Source organism: Fulmarus glacialis, unplaced genomic scaffold (genome assembly GCF_000690835.1).
Source record: "Fulmarus glacialis isolate BGI_N327 unplaced genomic scaffold, ASM69083v1 scaffold5191, whole genome shotgun sequence".
NCBI classification, from domain to species: domain Eukaryota; kingdom Metazoa; phylum Chordata; class Aves; order Procellariiformes; family Procellariidae; genus Fulmarus; species Fulmarus glacialis.
The window spans coordinates 1,460-25,449 of NW_009190743.1; the positions used below are offsets into that span (position 1 = coordinate 1,460).

The window sequence follows — 23,990 nt, forward strand, 5'->3', positions numbered from 1 at the left end:
ACCAGGCAGGAGAAAGGTTTCCAAATATCACAGTCCACTTTTGGGGTGTCTCTGCCGCTCCGCTGAGTTACACCACGCTTCTGCCAGCGACGGAGCGGGCACCCAGCGAGAGCATCCGTAGCCCAGCCAGTGCAGGGAGAGGTGGGCAGACAAGCCACAGGCAGGAGCCACGGGGAGCCGGGGGAAGCGGTGGGGTGCACAAGCAGAAGGGAGAGCATCCTTTTCGGTCCACAGCAGCGAGACTGCAGCGTCTGTTGGTTTGGGCCGAGGAACAGGCGCAGGCTGGGCTCTCGTCCTGAAAGGCAGCCAGCACATGGCCATACGGATAGTGGGATGTGCTGAGAAATGAAGTGGGAAAGGCCCCGTGAGGATGGCGGCTCACCTCCACCCGTGCACCCACAGGCCAACAAACCCAGACGGAGTCGGTAATGAATCCTCCTGGCACAGGGGAGCCATGCCCCAGGGAACAGCAGGGTCTCAGGAGCCTCTTTGAAGTGCTTGACTATCCTTCCCTCCCCCCAGTGGGACCTCCCATCTAGGATGGCAACCTGGGGTCCCCAGCGGAGCTGTCTGTCCAGGGACTGGACAAACCATACGTGGTTGGGATGCTGAGCATCCCTTCTGCATCTCAGGGTCCTGGGAGCCTCAGGCGGCAGCGGGCTGTTCCCTCGCTGCTGAGGTCTCCATGGTCCTCCATGGCAAGGCAAACCTTGGTGAAGGCAGACAGCCTGCCTGGGTGATGCTGGGCAGAGGACGCTGGGCCTCATGCTCTCCTCTCGGTTTCCATCCAGCTCCGAGGCCTCGGTCCTCCTCGCACTTACCCAGGGCTGGGCTGGTTCCCGTCACGCTGACCCTCAGCAGGAGTACGTCCGGACCGTGGAGGTCTCCAGCCTTGGCGACCCAGAGGCACCAACTGGAAGTGAGTCGAAGAGCAGAGCGTGCAATTAGCAACTGCTCCAATTAGCCCTCGGCTTTCCACCAAAACATTTACTAGGCAGGATCTGTGCACCGAAGCCACATGAAGATGAGGGTCAAAGGAAGACGGACATTTGGCCAGCTCTGATGCTCCCAAGGCTCCAGGCTATTTGCAAAGTTGCCACTTGCCATCCCTACTCTTGGGCAGCGAGCACCCTGCTACCCGTGTCTGGGTGCTGTCAGACTTAGGGACTTTGTCCCAGGTTTCATTGTCCTCAGCCAGGTGGGAATTGCAACTTCCAGGGGTGGGGTGGAAAAGGTTGAACAGAAGTTTGACCCAAACCGCTGGATGGAAAGCTGTGAAATTTGAGCAAATCTGGAGACCAGAGGAGAGCTGAGTCTGGGGCTTGGTGCGGAAGGTGAAAGCAAAAGTTTTTAATTCTCATTCATACACTCATTTCTGAGCCTGCTGAAGCCAGCTCTGCATCACTGGGGATGTGACAGATGGCTTGGGACAGTGGGACCAGGGTACCTGGTCCAGGAGACAAACTGGGGTGACTTGGCTGGAGCTTGTGCCTCTCTGCAGCTTTGGAAGGGACCAAGATAACTTGTAGAAAGGAGCCGTCTGGTGGTGGGGCAGAGCCTGGGACATGTGTGCTCAGCTAAAACACACGACAGCCAGCAGCACGGGCAGCAAGCGTCTCGAAGCAGGTCCCTGCCAGCCCTGGGAGAGTGGCTGCTCAGCAGCGCTTGGACTGAATTGAGCTGGTTAATTCAGTCCCTTTGGGGATGGTTTCCAAAAAGCAGAGTGGACAAGACTGGCCCAGATTGGGCTGCTGCTTCCTGACAGCCCCCAACGCTACCCCAACAGGCTCTGTCTGAATGCCAAACCCAGGGTGGGTGACACACATTTCATGCCCTGATCCAGCCCTCTCCCTCGTCCTGGCAGTTCGAAACAAAGAATAATGGAATCATAGAATCATAGAATCATTAAGGGTGGAAAAGACCTCTAAGATCATCAAGTCCAACCGTCAACCCAACACCACCATGCCCACTAAACCATGTCCCTAAGTGCCTCATCTACACGTCTTTTAAATACTTCCAGGGATGGTGACTCCACCACTTCCCTGGGCAGCCTGTTCCAAGGCCTGACCACTCTTTCAGTAAAGAAGTTTTTCCTAATGTCCAGTCTAAACCTCCCTTGGCGCAACTTGAGGCCATTTCCTCTCGTCCTATCGCTTGTTACTTGGGAGAAGAAACCACAGACCAGACCAGAGTCTGAAATAACCGTCCTGAAAAAACATTTACAGCAGACAACGGCTCAAGGATCACATGGATTCAGCACCGCAGGCGATCAGCAAGCCTCTCTCCCTCTCCTCTCCTGGTGGCACATCATTCCCCGTATTCACCATGAGGTCTGAGCAGGGGTGGGAGAAGGGGGTGACCTACCTTCCGGGGGCATTTTCTTGGCAGGGGCGGATGGAGGGGGCAGGGGCACCAGGCTGGTGACGCGGAAGCCGGTGGGCAGCGTCTCGGCCGAGCCACTGAGCATGTTGATGCTGTGAACGTCTCGTGGGCTGAAGCGCTTTCGCCAGGATGGGGTTCGACGGAAGGTCTTGTCGTCACCCTGTGAGGGAAGAGCAGGTTACGGGCCTGGCAGCAGTGGCAGCAGGACCTTCTGCCCCCGTGAGATACCAGCACGGCTTCCACGTAACTAAGGGTGTGCCTGTACATGGAGACCAACTCAAACAGTCCAGAAGTGTGTGATCAAACTGGGCCAAGGACATAAGAGACCTCTCCGGGATCCCATGACATAGGCTTTATCCTTTCCAGCTTGCCTATCTCTTCTCTCCATGATGACTGCAAAGGTGCCTTGGAGACATCAACATAAGCCCCAGTAAAGACCCCACGGGATGTAGCTAACCTTGGCCAGATAATGGCATCTGGAAGTGCCTGCTTCTCTCTGTGCTCTAAAAAGAGCCCTGACTAGCTCTGCTATCCTATCTCATGGAGGAAAGCTATACGTAGGAGAGATCTAGATGAATTCCCACCTTCAGTGACAACGTGAACAGCTTTCTGGCTTTCTGGACATCTCTAACCCACCAGTTTTACCCACCGCAAATGTGTCATGCCCAGAACATCTGTGACTCTAAAAGGCAATATTAAAGCAGCTGGCAAGGAAAGCCAGGTGAGCCTACTTGAAATTCAGCCCACCAAGCATGAGGCTAGAAATGATGCACAAGACTCTTCTTCACCTGCCTCCACAGCCTGGCAGCATGTTCCTCAGGGCCTTGTCTAATAGTTTTAGCTTATTCCACCGATACTGCTCATGCAACTGCTCTAGAGAGTTTGTGATGCACTATTTGACTCCCCTGGACAAAGATGGAGAGAGCAGAGGTCCTGCCTCTCCTGTTTCTTGCCCAGCATTATCAGGACATGGGAGAGGTTTGGTACTTACATCATCCAGCCTCCGATCGGTGCCCAAGGCGAGCAGGTTGTTGAACTCCCTCTCCAGCACTTGTCGAGCCTGAAAATAACATCAAATAACATCATTCCCCGTCAGTGGGAACAGTTCCCAGCACAACCCCCATCTCAGGAAACCCTGAGAATGACAGAGAAAAAGCCCACGCGCCATCCGAGTGCTCTGCTTTGAAAGGTAGAGTTGAGTTGGTGGGACTGGTGGAGTCACTCTGCAGCCGTGTCCCACGCCGGCCACTCTCCACCAAAATCCCCCAAGGATGCTGCTCTTACCTGCGTGTTCTGTGTGGGGATTTGCAACACAAGTGCCAGACTGTTGTGGTCGAAGTTTTCATCGAGGGCCAGGAGCGCCCCGTGCACCCCGCTCTCGACGAGGTTGTTCGCGTACTCGCGAAGCCCGATGGACTGGATCCAGTGAATGACCTGGTCGTTGGTCCACACCAAGACATCTGCAAAAAAGTGAGGGCATGTCTCAGGGCCAGCTCAGACCACGCTCTTGGTTGTGCAGGAACCTGATGATGTCCTGAAGCCCTTTCGCACTGCCCCAGGCTGATCCTGGGACTCTCCTTCCCAAGCCAGCCGCAATACCAGGTGCTCCAGTGCCAGGAACACCTCACTTCAATTTATCAAACTAAATGCTGAAATAACAGGCAGAAAACAACTGTGAAAATTAATCCTAAGAACTCACGGCTGCTGGTGTAATTAGGGGCATTATCAATAATGAGATGTAATCTAAGCAGCAGCCAGATGCGCAGGGAATCTCAGGACAGCCAACGAGGAAGGGGAGGCTGAGCAAGCTGGGGGGTGTCCTGAGCACCTGAAATGGGCAGAAGAAGATGATCTGATGCTCGGGCTGGATCTTTCCCGTCTTGACACCCCTCCTCCCTCCTCAAGCCTGACTGGGGTAAGCTGCATAAAGGCACTTGGAGCAATCTGTTGGGGAAATACTGCAGGGAGGTCCCCCTGGAGAACAGCCCTGTGGGTTGTTCAGAATGGTTGCTCGTTTTTCCCTAGGCAAATGCTGTGTTAAAAATAAGGGATAGGAGAGAGACCATCACTGGGCATCTCTTGGGAGGTTTCTCATCTCCTTTTCCAGAGCTGGATTGTGTATGTGGCTGCTGACCTTTGATTTCGTGTTGGGTCTCTTCTCGCCTCCTCTCGAGCTCTTTGCGGTCATAGTTGAGCCTCTTCAGGCACATGATGCCATACTGCAGGCTGGTGCTGCAAGGACACAAGATGTCACCCAACTCTCAGGGGGGCTCAGCATCGTGGCGCAGGTGGCTTGGAGGAACCCGCAGAGGGACCCACTTCCCTGCTTGCTCTCCATGAGCCCAAAGGATGCTTCGGTTCAGGATTGGGTCAGGACAGACACAACCCAAAGGGAAGTTCTTGGCCAGAAAATGGGGAATGTCCTTCCCTTCCATGGTAATTTCATCAGTTTTACCATGTTGTACCTGCCTGAGAGCGCATGGATCCAAATAACGATACTCCGTGCTTGGTGGCTGGAGAGGGAAGGGAGAACCAGCCCATGGGGGCTGCTCCAGGCTAAAGGGTTCATCCCCAGAGCAGGGAGGGCCCTAGCAGGCCCACGGACCACCCCATGGGTCGGGGTGGATGGTGGTACCCCACGACAGGGCTGGATACTGGTGCTTGAGCAAGGTGGTTGGGATGGCATAAGCCTTCTCCAAGCTGGGCTGCTGGCAGATGACTGCTCTGCCTGCCAGTGGGGTGCCAGGTGGGACGAGTCTTTATTTTTGCCCATGGTTTGCTCCACAAACAGGAGAGGGCTTGGACCTCTGCAATTTTGCTGCAAGGAGTGTGCTGAAGGAGAACATTTGCCCATATGAGCTGCCCAAGACCGGGTGGTTGAGTCTAGCCTAGAAGGGCCATCCTCCAGCACCGGGGCTGGTCAAGACAGTAGAGAATCCCTCAAATTGCTCCATCCTCTGCTCCATGTACAGACATTGCATCCCAGGGGCCTCCCAAAGGAGGGGACTCACCGGTGGAAGCTGTCCACCATCTTCAAGTGCACTCTGAGATCTTTCTTGGTGAGGTGGTCCAGCATCCGTGCATCAACAAGACACTCCATGAAGTAGCTGCGATACTGTGGGAGACCCAAGCTGGGCAGCCACTCGTTCCCAATCCACTCGTGGTTCATGTCCCCATAGGCCAGTGTCTGTGGAGAAGCAAATGGAGAAGCTAGGGAGAAACCAGGGCTTGGTGGAGCTGCAGACTCCCAGGAGACCAGTGACAGTTCAGTGCTGCAGTCTGGGGGTCACTGTCCTGAGGACCAAACCTGGCCCAGAGGAGTTTAACCCTAGTTTGTACTGAAGGAGCTGGAGGGAACAGTCCTGTTGGCCATGGTTTGTGTCCTACTGATGTCCCCCAAGGGGACAAGGCAGTAGCCAAAAAGCAAGCATAAGGGATAGTTGGACTTTATGACCAGCTTCTTCTGGAAAAAGCACATTCATGAAAGCTGAAACAACTAAGAAATAGGTTTCAGTGCATTCCCAACTAATTTTTAAGAAGCTTAGAAATCACCAAAAGATCTGCTTTATGACTTCAAAATGAAAAAAAGGTCAGTTTTGGGCAGAAAATCCATTCACTTTCACTGCAAACTGATTCTGGGTGCGAAAATGAAATAAAATCCACCAGAAGAAAAGTAAAACATTTGAGAGTGATCAAAACCAGAAGAGATGGATCCAAGCAGGACTTTTTCCTCCCACCTTTTCAGTTCATGAAAACGGTCTACATCCTGAACTTGGGGCCAAAAAAAAGGTGAAAACTAAACGTCTATGCAGCTAGAAACCTGCCTCCCATGCAGGGTGGCTGGTCACTCTTACGTTGGGGTTTTAGCACAGGATCTGTGTCTTACACAGAAAAAGTCACTCTGCCTGAAGCAGAGAAGGATGCTGCTTGATGGAAGGTCTCAGGAGGACCACCCCATGCTCGAGAGAGAGCTCAGAGGAGCAACCACAGGGTGCAGGCTCAGACTCCAAGCAGGACTTGGCAAATACTGATGTCCCAAGCTCGTCCCCTGGGTGCTCTGTGATGTCCAGCTCTCCCTCCCGTAACCACCCCACGTACCGCCCGCGGAAAAGGGACCTCACCTGTGCCCAGCTGCCTTCCTCTGTGTCCTAAGCGTGACACATGCGGCATGTCAATAGAAAGGACAGGTAAAGTCAGTACCCAGCAGCCCTGCACCGTGAAAACATGTGCCACGCGAGCCGAGTGTGGGACCCCTTGGCATGGTGTGACCCAGAGGGGATGGGGGTCGGTCTCACGGCTGCATGGCTCGGGGAGCTCAGCCTTGTTGACAGGGTGCTGGGGACACCCCGACCCCGCTGGGTCCAGGTTTCACCCCATCTCTCAGACAAGTAAGGAGGATACAGGATGAGACTTTTCTCATGGGCCTTGGGCTGGAGATGGCACAGACACTGGGGCGCATAAATCTTTCCTGGGAAATATGGGTAGTTTTTGGGTGCCCCAAAGACAGATGGATGCAGAGAGAAACCCAAGCTTCAGCTCATGGGTCACAACCCCCAGAGGGGCTGCCCAACTCAATTTGCTGCTTTTGTAGCTATTTCCTCCCTTGTCAACCCATGCTGGTTTTGCTCAACCTCACAAAACCTGCCCAAGAGAAAGCGTCACGTCCCTGCCGTGACTCCGAGCTCTCCTTCCCCAAAAGGCACCCGCCAGTTGCAGGTCTGTGCTACTCAACCAGCAGACAAAAGCTTCAAGAAAATGCCTAATTCACACAACAAATCCAAAATGCTGCCCCTGCTCTGAGACATGGACATGGGGTCATTAAGTTGCAGAGGGGAGCATGGCTACATCTTTCCAAAGGAGCCAGAGATTTTGAGAGCGTGGCCACATCCCTCCAAAGGGACCCCAAGCTATCAGCCAGTGGTAGGGACAGACAGTGGGGACAATACTTGGGTGTGCTAAGGTCAACGGGAGATTAGACAGTGATTTCTCTGGGTGCAGAATGACCAACGTGGGACTCAATCTCATGCATCTATCTTGAGATCCCTCTTGTTTTTTGTCTTTCATTTCTTCCCTCTAACTCACAACTGACAGACAAGCTGCTCTAGAAACCCAGCAAAACCCACAGGGAGTTGACAAAGGAAATGCATCTGATGGTTTTTAAGCCAGTTTTAGAAATTGTTGGGATATTAAAGGTTGAAAGATGGTTTCTAAACAGGTGCATGGTGCTGGCCAAGGGCTGACACATGAGATGCAGCAAAGATCCCCTTCCCTCCCAGGGTTTAGCATGTTAATGCACGCCCGGAGCTCAGCTCAGTAACTGATACGCCATGCGGCGGCAGTGGGGCTGGCCAGCCTCACCGTCTTGGTGGAAGTCGCCATGTTCTCCATCTCCTCATGGGTGACCCAGACGTTTCCGGAGGACTGCAGGGAAAAGAGCAGAGTGGTCAGGGTAAACCACCACGGAGCCATGGTCTCGGTTCACAACCGTGCTGGAAACAAGCCCGGCTTGGGCTGATGGAAGATCAGGCCACCCTTGCACTTGGAGCTACACCGGGGAGATCTCGCAGTGTCCTTGCAGCTTGGGCTGGTGGCACCCCACTGCCTGTGAAGACCCTGGGCTGTCCGTGCAGCCACAGAGAGCGCGGCAAGGACCAGTGGTGCTTCGGCTGGCCTTATACTTTGGTGTTATGCTCATGGAGTCTGTTTTTGACAGCTGTGACCCCAGCCATGGCCATCTGAGGGACACAGCACACTTGGGGTCTTTCTGCTGACTGCATTTCTACAGATGTGTCTTGGCATTACTGGGGCACCGTTAACCCTTCAGGGATTTTGGGGACCAGCACAAGACACAATCCCCCCCATCCGTTCCACGTCCTATCCAGGGCAGGCTGGGATCTGTGGTTGCTTTGACTTGCCCCAGGAATTTCACACGGTCCCAGCAAAAGGCTTGTATTGAACTGATTGAGGAAATGGCTGTGCATAACTGAGTTGGCCCTGTAAATCACGCATGTGCTGTTTGGGTGGGATTTTATCCTCGCAAGTGAAAACAGTCACCGAGCTTTCCGCTTTGCAGACTGCTTGGCAGGGTCAGCCTCTTGGTGACAGCCTCTGAGTGTGAGGACAAGAGCATCTGCTGGTGCCTCAAGGCAGGAAAGTGCTTCACACTCAATGGCCATAAATGATTTTTGTGCCTGAGGACAAGTGTCTGGTGGTTTGACCGGTCCATGAAGGAACGTCACCCCCTCCACAGCCATGCTCGCCTGTGACACTGGGACTCCCTGGAACTGATGGACCACTGTGGTCCCGAGGAGCTGGAGAAAGGGGGGAAACAAGTGTGTCGTCCTGCCCCAAGGAGGAGGGTCTGTATGGGAGAAGAGTGGGTTTGTGGCATAGAGCACTTACCGTCCGTGACGTGGGTGGTGCCGAGGGGCTCGTGAGCGAGACCATCTCCTGGATGGCCAGACGCAGCTTCAGGCGATGCAGCGCATTGCTGATGCCGATCTCCCTCTGGATCTCAGTGTCAGACAGGGCCGACATGATGGCTCCGCTCTTCACGTTGGCTCGGCAAGCGGCAACGTACCAGGCCGGCATCCCCACCCAGAGCTGCCAAAACAGGGCAAAGCCAGTGACTGCCCAGTTGACCTACCCTAACTTCCTCTGGTAAGATCAAGGCCTTGTTTGAAGCTCAGTATCAAAGTTGGATACCCATGTGGGATTCCTTTTTTGTTTGTACCTTGCACAGATGGCCTGCGGGCAGCCCAGCATCCTTACATCTGATGGACACAGCACGGGGAAAGAGCACTCACTGAGTCTTTCAACTCAAAGCTCTACTCAAACCACAACTCTACAGAATATGTGAGGGATCTGGGGATCTGCTCTGCTCCCCCAGATTTTGCAACCACCAACCCTGTGCATGGACCAAGCATGGTGAGACTGCGGGGTGCCGTACCGCTGCCGGGGGAGCACACTACAGACCGGTGCTGACTGCCAAGCCATTGGTGCATGGGGACGATGCACGGGCGCGCTCTGCCTCACCTCCAGCCAGGAGACAACAGTGGGGCCATCCCAGTGAGCAAAGGGCAATCCTTTCCTCCGAGCCTCTTCCAGGAGTTCGTGCCTGGAGGGAACAGAAGCAGAACAGTGATTTATTGGGGGCTTGTGGGGAAAGGAGCAGCTCTTGAAAGGGAATAGACCATGGGTAATAATAACCAGCTGGTAGCGAAGCAATAAAGGAGCTAACAGGGCTCAAGAGAGGGTGAAGATGAGAAGTCTTTCCAGCAATTCCCAGTCCCATGCCATGGCTTCTCAGCCATCAGGCAGGACATTTTCTTGTTGGGGCAGGGAAGGAGGTTCACTCACTTCTTCCGCAGGCGCCGATCCTTCTCGGCCTGAGCACCCAGCTTGCCAAGTCCCAGAGGGTCCTGCATACCCACCTCCATGTCGGTCAGCAGCACTGTTGGGCAAGCAAGACATCCTCACGTCAGTGTCATATCCCATGGGTTCAGTGTGGGCACTGCCACAGTCCCCATGCTAGGGTGTTGGGGATGCACAATTGTGGCACAGGAGGTGACAGTCTCCATTTCGAACCCACCCCCACAGCCCCCTTGCATCCCTGGGAAGCCCAAGGGGATCCCCGCTTGCCATCCCTCCCATTTCAAGATGCTCAACATCGAAGCAGTAAAGGATTTAGGAGTGGAAAAGCAGCTCCCACCAAAGGGCTGTGCAAAATCAAGAAGGTCCCACAGGGAGGGAAGCAGATTTGGGGACATAACAGATAAGATACAGTGATGGGGGGGTCCCTATCCTCACTGCAGCTCTTGCAGAGTATTAAGACTGATACCACGCTCAGGGCAGAAAGGGCCGCGGGGCAGAAAGCACCAGGACCCAACTGCCCTGAAGCTGCAGGGAGCCCAGAGCCAGTGGCCCCAACATCCCCAAACCAGCAGGGGTGTCCCTGCTCCTCCGCCTGTCACCCCAACAGTACCCCAAAGCCAGACAGTGCCAGGAGGCATGCAGAGAGCCTGGCTGAGAGGACGCCCGCCCGGCACGGATGGGAATAGGGCTGCTCACAGACCCTGCCCTGTGGCCCCTTCTCTGCTCAGCTGAATCAAGCGACCCTTCTCTTTTTTCCCGAACAAGCGCCCGATGGAGGATTTGATCCCCTTCCTCTTGGAGCCCTTGTGCAGGGAGTCCTGGCTGCTGTTGCTGCTGGGGTTGCTGGCCTGCTCCTCCAGCGAGCTGGGGATGGAGGAGGGAGAGGAACAGCAAAGCCTTTAGGTTATTCCTGAGCAGCGCACAAGCCATGGCAAACCCCAGACCGTCCCACAGTCCCACGCTTGCCCCATGTAAATCCTCAAGCCAACAGAGCAGGCACTGGTGTGAGATCCAAAGGGTGCTCTACATACCTCTTCCCATCCTCCTGACTTAGCGCAGGGTGGCCCAGCTTCTCCAGCCGCAACGTCCTGGGTGAGGATGGGGGGGACGTCTCACATTTGATGGTGGTTTTATCCTCTCGGCTTTCATCCCGAGCTGCAGGCGACTGAACAAGCGGAGAAGCCATGAGGCTGGGAGGCCAAAACCCAGCTCCATCTTTGCCCTGCTGCCTGCCTCTCTCTTGCTCCATGGAGGCATGGCCAAAAGAGCCACCAGGGCCCTGAGGCTTTGCCACGCTCCAGGATTGGCCTGAATTAGAGCTCTGGCAATGGCTCGAGATGCCCAAGCAGATGGGGAGGATGTGGCCGTATGGCCAAGATCCTGGGAATAGGGAGGAGAGAGGATGCAGCCCCATGGTCCAGGTCAGAGTGTGGGGACAGAAGCTGCTGGCCCTCAGCAGAGGGCTCTGAGGAGCACAGATGGGAATGTCCCAAAGACACCCTGTCGCCAGAGGGGACACACAATGTTTGAGGACCCAGTGGCTTTCTGAACCTCCCCATGTCCTGCCAGACCCCCCAGGTTGCCAGCTGGCACATCTCCAAGCACCTTATGGGATCCCCATGATCCTCCTGTTGAATCCCTGGGGTCCCCAGCTCCATCCCACGCCTGCTGCACCCTGACCTGGTGTGGACAAAGCCAGGAGCAGGCTGGAAAAGGGGCTTGGACAAAAACCAACGGGATGGGAACCACTCACTAGCAGTTTCCTCCGGTGCTTCCTCAAGTCGCTGGGCTGATTGCAAGGGGGAAAGCGAGAGAGACACAGAAAGAGGGGCAGTTAATGGAGACCCCCCCCCAGACCAGCCCCAGGGCCAGGCGTGCCAGGCTGGGAGACAGCAAACATGGGCACCCCCATTCCACATCACCCTCCTGCACACCCGAGCAGATGCTGGGGCATCGCTCCCACCCCAGGCAGCCACATGCACACCCTAACCAGCCCCTCATCCACCCCGCACGCCTCCTCACCAACGTCATGATCCCCATGCGGTCGAGGTCCTGAGCGGCACTGCGGGAGGACAGCTTGGGGGTGGAGCGGCCGCTGAGCGGTGGGGACGAGCTGGCCAGGGACAGGGCCGTCAGCGAGGTGGGGATGGAAGCCCTTTTGCAAAGTTGGGTGAGATTGAGGCCCTCCATGCTGCCGCTCGTGACGCGGGTCTCCAGCTCCTCCGCGCGGAGTTCGGTTGACTCCTTCTCCTCTTGGATCATCCTGGGGGAGCAGCAGGGCTCAGGGCTCCTGGCTCCCCACCTTTCTGGGGTGCTCCCAAGTCATCTCACACCTCTCAGCCGTGGGACTTCCCTATCCTGGGAAAATGCACCTCGGGTGCTGTGACTTGAGCCTCCGATCTCCAGGAATGGCAGCAAGACCCATCGGGATCCACATAAACCAGTGCTGAGACACAGCACAATTTCTTTTAATATTCATGGGGGGCTTTTTTTTTTAACTAATGATCCTTTCTGTGAGCCAGCACTGGTGCAGCTGAGGGACAGGGAGCCACATGCAGGAAGGATCAAGGAGCCATTTCCCTGGCTGAAGCTGGACCAAGACATCAATTTTAGGGCATGAGAGCCTCCTCCCACCACCTGGCAGTTCGTGGCCCCCCAGAGCCATTTCAGAGCAAGGCAGTGGCAGTTTTTGGGCACGGCTGCTACCTGATCTCCTCATTGATGGCATCCAGCTGCTCCTGGAGCATCATGGCCAACGTCTGGGCATCCGAATGCCCGCCGGGGGACAGCACGTCCATGGAGCTGAAGAGTGTCTCGCGGTCATCCTCGTCCACATCGGAGATCTCGGGGTCGCTGTCAAAGGCGTGAGGCCCTGTGGCCAGGACGCCGCCTGCCTGGGCCTGCTCCCAGTCCTGGGGGAACAAGGTCCACTGGTCCCACACGGCATTCCCATGTCTCCAAAAGCCAAACTGGAGGCCTCCACACAACAGTCACATCTCAACGCAATCCCAGTGGGGAAATCCCTCCTACCATGCTATCCCCATCCACGCACCAGGTGAAGGAAATTGCCCCATGTCCCCAAATCAGGGACACGTGAGACCAATGTGCAAGGCAGGAGGAAACCCCAACCCCAACTCTGACCCACGCTGGCATGAAGATGGATTACCTTGGCTGACTCCTCTCGCCGGGCGAATCGGCCCTTCTGCGGTCGAGTCCCAAAGGGCTCGGCGGGGGCATGGACCACAGCGCTCAGTGGGAAGCGCAGGTCTGTGGCGCTGCCCATATGGGACCTGGGGAGAAAGAGCCCTGTTGTGGACACTGCTCCATGCAAGAATGCCCCTGTCCCCGGGCTGCTCCCCTCGCAGCCCAGGCTAGCTCAGGACAGAGGAGGAGGACGAGACCACTCCGGGATGCCCACCCCAGCGATGCTTGCCTGCTCTGCATGAAATGATGCAAAACCAGGCTCCAGAGAAAGGTGCCCCATTCCCCCCACGCTGGCCCTGGAGATGTGCTCACAGACTATAGGAAGCTCAGCCCTGGGCCCTACCCTGCTGCTGCTTCCCCCTTCGCTGCAGTACCCACTGGGGCATCCAGCCCGTTCTGGCCAAAACCACCCAGCGCAGTGGGTCTGCTGTGAAGCCGTGGGCCCTCCTGTCCTCCCCTCTCAAGAACAGCTTGCACCTCCTAACATGTACAGCACATCTTGTGCCCATCTTCTCCATCCCCATGGTACAGAACAGGGGCCAGCCAGGGAGCTCTTCTCCTTCTTTTTATGTTTCCTTCAACATTTTCATGAAAAAAAACCCCGATGAATAAAATCCCATTTGAAACAGATCTTCCAGGTGCAGGGACATGAGCATTGTTTGGGATCTCCCAGCAGAAATCGGCTGGGACTTCTTCATCCTCCTCCTCCACGCTTGGGCTGGTGCTCGGAGCCGGGTCCCCATGCCAGGCAGAGCAACGCAGCAGCTGCTGTTGGACACGAGGCCACTTTCTGCCTCTCGTGGTACTCATTGCATGTCTCCACGTTGCCTGGTTGCTCCTCCTCGCCCTGAAGACCCAACCACGCAGCTGAGCAAAGCACCTTCCCGGAGCATGGGGTCATTACTCCCTATATGCATTGCCATAGGAGGCGTGAGAGTTTTTTGATTTAAGATGACAAAAGCAGTTGTCCAGAGCAGATCAAGGTTTTTCCACCATGGTGGGTCTGGTTTCCAGTGCAGATATAGATCTGGGCTCCCCACATCCTACTGAGCCCAGACAAAACCACTAACATGAGCAGCTTGGCTTGGTGTCAGCTTGGTGTTTGCAGACGAAGGCACAGACCGAGTTTCAAGGGGATTTAAGCTGTGGAGCCGCTGACAAGCTGCTCCCAAGCTAAAAACAGATAAAGGCGTCTTAGACAAAAGCTGACATTTCAGCTGGGGGATTATTCTGGTCTCTGTAACTCAAGCTTTCTGCTGAATTTTCCTCCAAGAAATTAAAAAAAACAAAAAAATCGCCCGTTCTGTTTTTACAGACCCGTACAAAGAGGTCCCACACATGCTCCAGACACTCCTCTGGCACTCAGCTATCCTTCATCCTCACAAGCTCTTCCTTCCTCTCCCCATTTCTTCTCTCCACGACAGATACAGGACCTCCAGGCCTTCTCCTCTCTGCCACAGCTGCTGACAGATTTGAAGCTGGTTACACAGGTTCCTTTCCATCTTTCCCAGCCTTCCTGAGGGGATAATTTTCCCCACTGGTGGTCACTCTCACTGATCGCTCACTGCCTCTAATCCACGTCGAAAGTGCTCAGGAGAGGATGTGGTCTCCCAGGCGGCCGCAGCAACGCAGTGGGGTGCATGTCGTGCTGGCATCCTCCTCTTCTAACCCCCTGGTTTCTTGCAGTGGTGCTGGGTACCCCGGTCAGTGCTGGAGGCTGAGACCCGATGGACTCACCTCTCCTCCTGGTGCTCTGGGCTGGGACCTCCCCATCTCCCAGCTGACTTTAAATGAAAGGGTGTGGGAGGACCATTGTAGAGAGAAGGGGGAAAAAAGCGGGGGGTGTCATTCTCCTTTGCCTGCAACACCTCAAAAGAGATTCCTCCTTCTCCACCAGCCCATCCCCAGCACGCCACAGGGGGAAAGGCGTTTCGTGAACATACAGTTTTCATAGAAAATTAAGCCCTAAGTCCTTTGTGCAGAAAAGGAAACAATGCCCAGTGGGTTTTTGCCCTTAGAAGAGCAATTTTGGGCCATTCAGTTAGGCTGAGCTATTCTCAACAGCCTGTGTCCCACCTCAGGACAAATTAATGGTGGGGACAGCACAGCCGGAGCCGACCCTGCTGAGATGAACCACTCTGCAGCCCTGCACTGAGGTTTGGTGAAACCAGAAATGCCTGATGCCAACGTCATTTTGGGACCCTAAAAGCCGTGAGTGCAGGATGCAAGCGGGGTGTGCACAGGCCGGCGGGGTTTTGGCAGGCGGCCCTTACCTTGCGTGCACGCTCTCCACGAATGTCCCACTTCTGGTCTTGAGCTGATCGACCTCCAGCCTCAGTTTGTCAATCTCGTCGGACAACCGTCGCTGTTCAGGGTGAGACAAGAGACAGGCAGGGGTTGGTTTTGCTCTGAAGAGCGGCCAGGTTTGGGGCAATCCACATCCTTAGCTATTTCCAAGTTTATATTCCCTTTAAAAATCCCCATCCCAGGTTTAAAGCACCTTTGACACATCGGTAAAGAAACAGCTCATGCAGGCGACAGTGAATGACGATGCTGGGGTGATGCCGTGAAGGGAGGAAGTGATCACAGGCCAGACAGACAGACACACGCGTGCTCGAAGCGATGCTGGTTTGAGAGGTGAAGGAAAATCGTTCCCACTAGGATGCTCTGGTTTTGCTCCAGACTGCACGTGCACATTCGCCTTGGCAAAGGGCCGGCAGTGAGGGACCCGCTAGCCAAATTTGACGCTGGCCCTGTCCCTCCTGCTGCCAACCCCATCCTCATCGGGAACCTGTGCCTGCACTAAGCGGCCGTCCTGTCCTGTGGGAGATGCGAGGTGGGAGGCTGCGGGCGGGCAGGGAGGCAGGGGAGACGGGATCCTCCAGGCACAGCAGGATCCAGTCCTGTGGGCAAACAGGCTGAACCAGGGTGGGCAACATGCAGGCAGTGTCATGCGAGTCTCCGAGCTTTGCCTCTGCCTGGAGTAGAGCAGCCATGGCTGGGAAACGCAAGCGGTGCCCGCACATCCTCGCCGCGGGCAGGGAGCATCTGGGAGAGCAAGGCTCTGGGCAAGGGGGAAAGCAGCCCCCTGATCGCCCCAACCATGCATGAAACATGGGGCACATCCCAAAAGCTCGCCTTGCTTCAAAAAGCTGCAACCCTCCAGCTTTCCAGCACAGGTCAACATGGACTCGTGTTGCAGACCCTACTTAGATGCTTTATCTGAGTGCAGGGGAGGTGCGAAGACCTACGGGGCCTTCTGCAAGCTGGGCATGGAGCAGATCTTCCCCCCCAGTTCGAGTGAGGGGGTCGGGAAAGCCTTGGGGGTGAAGGGGACGTGGCTGCCTGAGCAGCACTCTCCCTCGCAGCCAGGCTGCACCAAGGAGCGCTGGGGCAAACCCTCCTCTAGACACGTGGGCGAAGCCACCCCGGCCTCGCTGCCATCCTCGGCTGGGGGTCGGGGATGGATGAGCGTGATAGAAATATGGAGACGGGACTGAACGTGCCTGTTAGGGAACCGAACCGGGGGTCTCCGGGGAGGTGGGTGGCAGCTTCCATCCAGCCACTGCGTGGGTTAGTTTGTGGCCTCCTGCTGCTGGGCGCTTTGGGATCCCAGCTCCTCCGAAACTAGGGTATTTTAGGAGGCGTGGCTGCCACTAGCCGGGGATTAGGAGTGAGGAAACGCAGTCACTAGGGCAGGCTCCCTGCAGCGGCATTTACCTTGTCGTGCTGGTGTTCCTCTATCTGCTTTTGGGTATTTTCCAGCTCTTGTAACAATGTGTTCTTTGCAAAACGAAATAAAAGAAAAGGGAACAAAAACAGGAAAGAAAAAGAGAGACCGTTAGAAAACGGCCGTGCAGCCTCCCGGGAACGGCCAGCTTGGAATCGCTGCGTGGACGGTGTGACGGATGCCTGGCAGGAGGTACGGCAATGGCTCCCTGATCTAGTCCTCACCTACCTGCCTGTGAACCGGTCTCCTCAAGAGAGACCTCACCTACCTGCTGCAAACCTCCTGCTCCTCAAGCAGGGCTGCCGGAGCTCAACTCCTGCCCCACACTGGGGCCAGGGCATGGCCATGGAGGGCAAGCGGCGATTAGAGTTTGATGGGCAGGGCTTGAAGATTAGGAAATGTGTCTGAGAGGAGATCAACTCCTCAAGCAGCTGGATCAAGGGCAAAAATGTCCCCTACATCTAAGCTAGGGAATAGGCAGGGGGAAAAGAAGATGCGTTTGCAACTGCCTGACCTTGTGCTCTTTTTTGGGAGGTGCTGGCAGGCAAATAGCATCATTTTTGCCCGTGGAAGACCTGGAGAAACTCTCTGGGTGAGCCAGTGCTGGCAGCAGGCTGGGGAGCAGATAATGCCCCTTTGCAAGGTGCTATCGCTCTGGTCCCTGTTGCTTGCTGGGGTGGGAATATGGACTCAGCCCCATCTGTTGGGTCCTGCTTTTTATTCAGAGCTACTCAGACATCTGCTGAATGACTGGACATGCTGGCACAACCGGGTCTGGTTGGGGACAGGAGGCACAGAGCAGCAGGGAGACAGACCCGGTCCTGGAGGGATCAGCTGGGGGACTGACTTGTGCTCTGACTTGCTAAGGGGAGCCTGGTCCCTGCAGGAACCCAAATAGAGGTGAATTATCAAGGGCTGACCTCCCATTGGCATTGCGAAGTTAATCCTTGCTCTGAGCCACCTGCTCTCCCAGCTAATTGCATTCGTGCTGGGGCAGCAGCAACTCCAGCTGGCTTCCCAAAGGAAAGCCCAGTTCCCCAGGAGGAGCGGGATGGGAGCTGGGAGGATGCTCATGGACTCTGCCCTGGCTTGGAGAAGGCAGATCAGTCCAGGGTTGGGAGACAGGAAAGTTTCAAGGCAGCATGTGGAAGGGATGGGCAGGTGGGAGAGGATGAATGCTGCATTTTCTCCTGCAAAATGCAGTAGGGTTTTGCTCCGACAGCCGGGCGCAGGCTGCAGTTGAGGCTGCGCCAGAAGAGACACAGGGAAGTGAGGGAACGGAGCAGGACAAATGCTGCTGCTGTTGGAGGTGAAAGGCGGTGGGGAGTGGGTCTTACCGGGCAAGGGCCAGCTGGAGGCGAGGGTGCGATGCAGAGCACGCTTCCCTGCGCTCCCACCAGTCCCAGCACCCGGCTGGCATCCTGCACGTGATCATTTCTCCATCCCTGTGCAGGTACTTCCAAACCCCTGTGCTGTAGCTGGCCGAGGCTCTGTGCCGGAGGGGCTGCAGACCCCTCGACCCCTCACCAGCCCCCCAGAGGACCCCCTGCCCCCCAGCCACTACCTTCTCCTCCAAGGCCGCCATCCTTTCCTTGAGGTGCAGCTGCAGCCGTTCATTGGACTCGCTCAGCAGACGGTCCACGGTGTCCGAGAGCCGCTTGTTGTGCTCCTCGTTCATCTTCTCCCGCTGGCGGGCCTGCAAGGGCAAACAGCGACCGGTCACGTCAGATCCAGCAGATGTGCTCCTCCTGCCACGAGGGGCTCAGTGCCCTCCTGCCATCCCGTGCCTGCTGGTGGTCTCAGAGCTGATCTACTAGGCCCAGCTTTTGGGGACAAATTCACCCCTTACAGCACAGATCAGACGCTGCACTGGGGCTCTCCTGGTCTCTGCCATTTCTCAGCCAGGGATGAAGAGGAGAGAGGACAAGATCCAAAAAGATCCTGCCTGCCTCAAGAAAGTTTGACCTGTGTATCTGCCAGGGACAGCCACACTGGGGGCACATTCCAGACCCCAGTGGGGGACGATCCCCTGGATTTGCAAAGGTCTCTCCAAATCTCTGCCCTAGGCCAAAACAACTAGGGGCTTCCCCAGGGACACACGCTGTATTGCCACCTGGGTGACCTGAGAAATGGGTATCACAATCATCTCCTGCGTGGACAGCCCAGCCACGGGCTAAGGAGCACAGCGGGGATTGTGCGTCCCGTGACACATCAGCTCGGCCTCCCTGTCTTCTGGAGGGGCAACACCCTTTGTTCCCAGCACCCATCGGTCTCGCCCTGCTGCTGATCCAAGCTGGGGGGAAGACCAGCTGGAGCTTCCCTCCCTGGCCTGCATTTGGGGTCGGAGCTTGGCCCAGGGGGAGATGCTGGGAGAGGAGTGGATGTGGCAAACTAAGAGCAAGACTTGGATGCCTGGGAGAGGGGGAAATCACAGCAGTGAGTGTCATGAGCTCCTGGGTGGCTCTAGTTTAAGAGATCCTGGATGGGAAAGGATAACCAGTCTCCTCTCCCCATCCTGCTTCAGAGATACCAGCAAGCCAGCCCTTTGTGGTGTGCCCAGGTACCCAGACACCATGGCAAGGGGGAGCCAAGGCTGGATCAGGACCCGCAAGGACTCCCCAGTCCAGGCTGAGCAGCGCTTACCCTGGCCAGCTCCTGGTTCTTCTCCTCCAGCTGACTCTCCAGCTGCCGGAGGTGCTCCTCGATGCTCCCATGCCTCTCTTCTGCCTGGGAAAAGCAGAGCAGCGCTCTCGGATGCCGCTCCCCAAAGCCATGTGGGCCCTCCTGCATCCCTCCGTCCATCCCTGCATCTGCATCCTTCCCTGGGATGCGGCACTCCCTCCCACTGCCTGCATCCCCAATGCCATGGTTCACCGTGTGCTGTGAGCCCAAAACAGCCCTGCTAGCAAGGTGATGGGAGATGGAGGTGCTCTGTGAGCACCTTGGCACCAGTTCCAGCACCTGGGAAGGACAGGGCTGGCCATATCCACACCTCCCTCCAGGCCTGCAGCCTCCCAGATCCAGCTTGGGTCCTTCCTCTTCCCCCTCATCCCAGAGTGGTCCCAACACAAGCTGAAGGCCACTCAGATCAACTGAGGGCCATCTCTGCCTTGGAGAAAGGAGCTGAGCGAAGGGACATGTCAGGAGCTTTAAAAACCATGCATTGTCCCTGCAGCCACAGGAGAGGCAGGGGACAGCAAAGCTCAGAGGCTGGGAATGACAGCAGGGTGCCTCGGGCCTGCCAGGGGCTTCATCGCTGCAGGGCGGTGGTCAGACCTGCCTCTTCCTCTGGTTCCTGCACTCCGTTCTGGCTCTGGTCCCCAATCACCCCGCACACTTGCCTTGGTGAGTGCGGCGATGCGCTGGGCCAGCTCCGCTTCCACCTCGGGCAGCGTCTCTGCCTTCCGCATTGTCTGCTGCAGCTTCTGCTCCGCCAGCTCCAGCAGCTCCTGCAAGTGCCGGGCTTTCTCCTCGCACTGCGGGACAGAGCAGGATGGGTGCCTGGCACCAAGGCTTGCCTGCTTCTCCCTCCCAAGTCCCCAGGGTAGTGGGAGCCTTTGGGTCCAAGCTTTGGTACCTGGCGGTGCAGGGACTCCTTGTTGGCCAACTCGCTTTCCAGCTTGTCATTGAGGTCATGGATGGAGGTGGCTTCTCGCTGGGCTGCCAGGTAGCGTTTTTCCAGTGTGGTGATCCTCTCCTCCATGTCCTCTTTCTGAGCCAGGGCCTGGGGAAGTGATAGGGCTGTCACATCCTGGTCTGTGACCACCGATTTGAGAACAACTGGGCCTCCCAGCTCCTGTGAGCCTGGTACACCCCCGAGTCCAAGCATGCAATGCAAACCCTGCTCTGCACAGGAATGAGGGACGACAGAGTGGGACAGCGATAAAGGGAGAGTCAGGCAATCACAGGAAAACCTTCTAGCACGGACACAGCTCACTGCCCCAGGTCTGCAGCACGCCTGGGTATGTTGGTGTCTGCTTATAACCTCAGGGAAGTTCTGCTGATGGACTTGGGGACAATCTCCCAAAGGCAGTGGCCTCTTTTGGGGGACACTGGCCTTTACCCTGCATACAACAGGGATTACAATCCCTTCCCAACCCAGAGCATGTGGAAGCTGCTGTGAATGTCTCTGCAACTGCAAGAGGCTTGGAAGCACGAGAGGGTAGTGTCTAACCTCTCGGAGGTCCCTCTGGTACTTGCTGCTCATCTCCTCCGATTTGATCAGATCCTTCCTGGCGGTGCCCAGATCCTCCTCCAGCTCGGTGACGCTGGCAGCCAACGCAGAGATGCGCTCCTTGGCCTGGACCACTTCGAAATTCTGCTTCTCCAGGAGCTCTTGCAGCTCCACCACCCGCCCTGCCTCATCCTCTGGGTGGACAGAGCCGTTGGAGAGCCGCTGCAAGGCAGCAGAGAGGGAGGTAGATGCCCAGCTGCCCCATAGCACGGGCTCACATTGCCTGCGGCTACGCAATGGGGGAACATGGCCCTGCAGGGACCCAGCAAAGTGGTGGGGAGTGGAGACATGGGGCTCCGGGACCCACTGTCAACAGTCTCCACTAGCCAGGGATGTGGCTTCTCACAGGCATGATGGAATAGGGACGGCTGAGGGCCTCCCAGAGCGTCTCTGGGAAGCAGAGCCCCTAGGAGCATCCGAGCAGGAGCCCAAATCCCCCTCCATTCAGAAGTGGCCTGTATCCACCAGAAAGGGCATTTCCCAGGGAGTTGGACCCAGGGGAGAGGGAAAAAGGTTTTCAGCACCCTGGAGCCAGTGACAAGAGAGTTGGAGAAACGATGGCCTCAGTGAGCATGGTCAGAGCAGGGGTTTCTGGGGCTCTCACCTTCCAGGGAAGCTTCTGCGCTGGCTCCTTGGGCTCCCTCTCATCCCGCTCACCCACCGGGGCCTCCCGCGCGGTGCCTTGCTGCAGAGCTGCCACCTGCATGACAACATGGCTTAATTAATGAGAGAAAGCAGATGAGACCAGCTGGTCCGGCTGCGGGGGGGGGCCAACCCCGGGGCACCACCGTCGGATGGGGCCAGCGGGTCCGGCTGCGGGTGAGGCCAACCCCTGGTGCACCCAGGTCTGCAACTGGCTTCCTGCTGGCTTCCTCCACCGTCATATTCAGCTAGTGACTATGGCTGGGGGGAGACTGGAGGGATAGGGTGAAGAAGAGAGGGGAAGGCAGAGATGCTGTGAAGGCTCAGCACTGATGGAGAATGAAGCCACGTCTTGCATGGACACCGTGGTGCTTGCTACAGGTACGCAAAGAGCCCGAGCCCCAGCAGTAAGGTTTTCCCGGTGAGCCCTCGGGGACCTGAGACCTGCATCCCAGGACTCCCCCCCAACTCATTTCACTAGTTTGCAGCCAGACAGACTCCAAACCCGGGGCAGATGTAGCCAGCAGGAGCAGGGGATAAGCACTGACATCGCACCCTGCTCTGCTGGGGGAGGATGGGGACAGGTCCCTGCAAGGTGACCGAAAGCCAGGCACTGCCTCCCCACCAAGCCTGGGGAAGTACCATGAGACACATCCTGGGAACTAGAAATAGGAGCAAAATTTGGCCAGGCAGAGGCTGTAAGGATGGCTCTTTCCTTTTGGCAGTGGTGGCTGGGCACAAACTTCAGGAAGGAAAACAGGGTTAATATCTCTCCAAGACGAAAAGGGCTAGGTGTTGGGGACAGCGAAGTCCCCATGCCAGGGCCCGAGCAAGGAAGGAGATGGGGGATGCAAGATGAGGTGCTCGGAGCAGCGAGCTTTGGGTCTCTGCTGAGGCAGGGAAAATCCCAAGTCACTCTCAGCCCCCTGAAATGATTCAAGTTCAGGTTGCTTTTGTCAGTGAAATGAACACCAAACAGCAGAGGAAACCTTGCCCGCGAGACAATATATATTTACAGAATATTTACAAGGTTTCCTTAAATACAGCCAATCCTTCATGTAAATAGCAATTTTAGAATAAAAGCCTTATATTAAAAATGCCCAAATGCCATTTCTCTGATCTGCACGATCATGTGAGGGTGATACGTCAGCAAATTCAACATGAATTCACAAATGCAACACGGAGCAGTCCCAGCCCAGCGGGTGCCCCAGCAAGGGCCCAGGGTAGGCCGCCCAAATGCCTCTTACCTGCCGATGGGCATCCACGAGCTGCTCCTCCAAGGTTGCCACTCGCTCTAAGGCTGCTCGCAAGCGTTCCCTGACCTGCAGTCATGTAAGATAATGGGAAAGGCCATTATTTATCTGTGATGAGGCTGCCCGGGATCTAGGCAAGCTCCCAGCCCCTTTTGTCTGGCTGACAGCCAGGCTCAGGTGGATTCACGTCCAGAGCACATGCTCAGGGATGCTCCAGCCCGTCGCCTGGGAGAGCAAAAGCATGTTGGAGAGGAACAGCCTGGGCCAAGCTGACTCTTGCAGACCTACTGCCAGGACAGCTTGAAGACATCTTTTAGCAGAGCAAGGAAATGCTTGAGGCAAATGAATCAGGAGGAACAATAAGAGTTGTAACGCAAAGACTGAACCAGGGTGCCAAATGCCGGTGCTCACCACCACCACGAATGACCCAGGGAAGCAAGTTCCCCATCCCCGACAGCCTCAAACCCACAGCATCCACTTGGCAGCCCCACCAGCTCCTAAAATGAGGGTGCTGCAGCTTTTGGATATTCAAGACCTTCCTCCTGAGGGACCCCAGGTCACCACCCAGCTTCACAATAAAAAATGGCATCCAGCGGGAGAGAGGAGGAGGGTTGGGAGAAGGTCAGCTCTGAGCAGGGGATGCTCATGGAGTGAGCCAGGAGAGGTCCCAGCAACATGTCTCACCTTTTCATCTAGTGCCTTGTGATGCTCAAAGAGTGACTTGAGCGCCTTGAGCACCTCAACCTCACTGGAAACCCCGGACGGCGACTGGGCCTGACGCTTGACCACGGTCATCCTCAGGGACCGCTCATGCCTCGACACCAGGCACTCCAGGTGCTCCAGCAAGAGCTGCAAGAGGGCAAGCATGAGGCTCTCACCACCCCAGGAGCTGGCGATGCTGGTGTCGGCCCAGCAGCTTGTGGTGTCCCACATTTCTGAGGACAGACAGCAGGTTTTATATGCTTACCCGGGTATTATTGCGCTCGGCTTTCAGCTCCGAGATCTCCTCTTCCCTCTCCAGGAGCTGCTCCCGGCACGCACTGAGCTCCCGCGTCAGCGTTGCAAACTCCTGCAGAAATCAGGGCATGGCCGTGAGCAGGGAATATGGGATGGGGACGAAGCCAGCGTCCGGGCCCCACTGCTGGGACCTCCAGCACAGAGCATTTCCCAT

General features: G+C 56.4%; 1 protein-coding gene across 1 annotated transcript; it reads right to left on the reverse strand.

Annotated features, from left to right (window-relative positions):
- Positions 1–854: 854 nt before the first annotated feature.
- On the reverse strand, positions 855–23,990 carry PPFIA4 (protein tyrosine phosphatase, receptor type, f polypeptide (PTPRF), interacting protein (liprin), alpha 4). Its single transcript, XM_009586386.1, is given in 27 exon segments — positions 855–913; positions 2,365–2,542; positions 3,374–3,442; positions 3,667–3,842; positions 4,517–4,614; positions 5,394–5,569; positions 6,504–6,530; positions 7,741–7,803; positions 8,785–8,985; positions 9,418–9,499; positions 9,742–9,835; positions 10,457–10,620; positions 10,788–10,921; positions 11,510–11,545; positions 11,779–12,019; positions 12,463–12,668; positions 12,923–13,046; positions 15,234–15,325; positions 18,255–18,386; positions 19,334–19,413; positions 20,028–20,166; positions 20,268–20,414; positions 20,865–21,086; positions 21,529–21,624; positions 22,814–22,888; positions 23,504–23,668; positions 23,787–23,990. Coding segments are annotated over 27 exon segments (3,480 nt in total).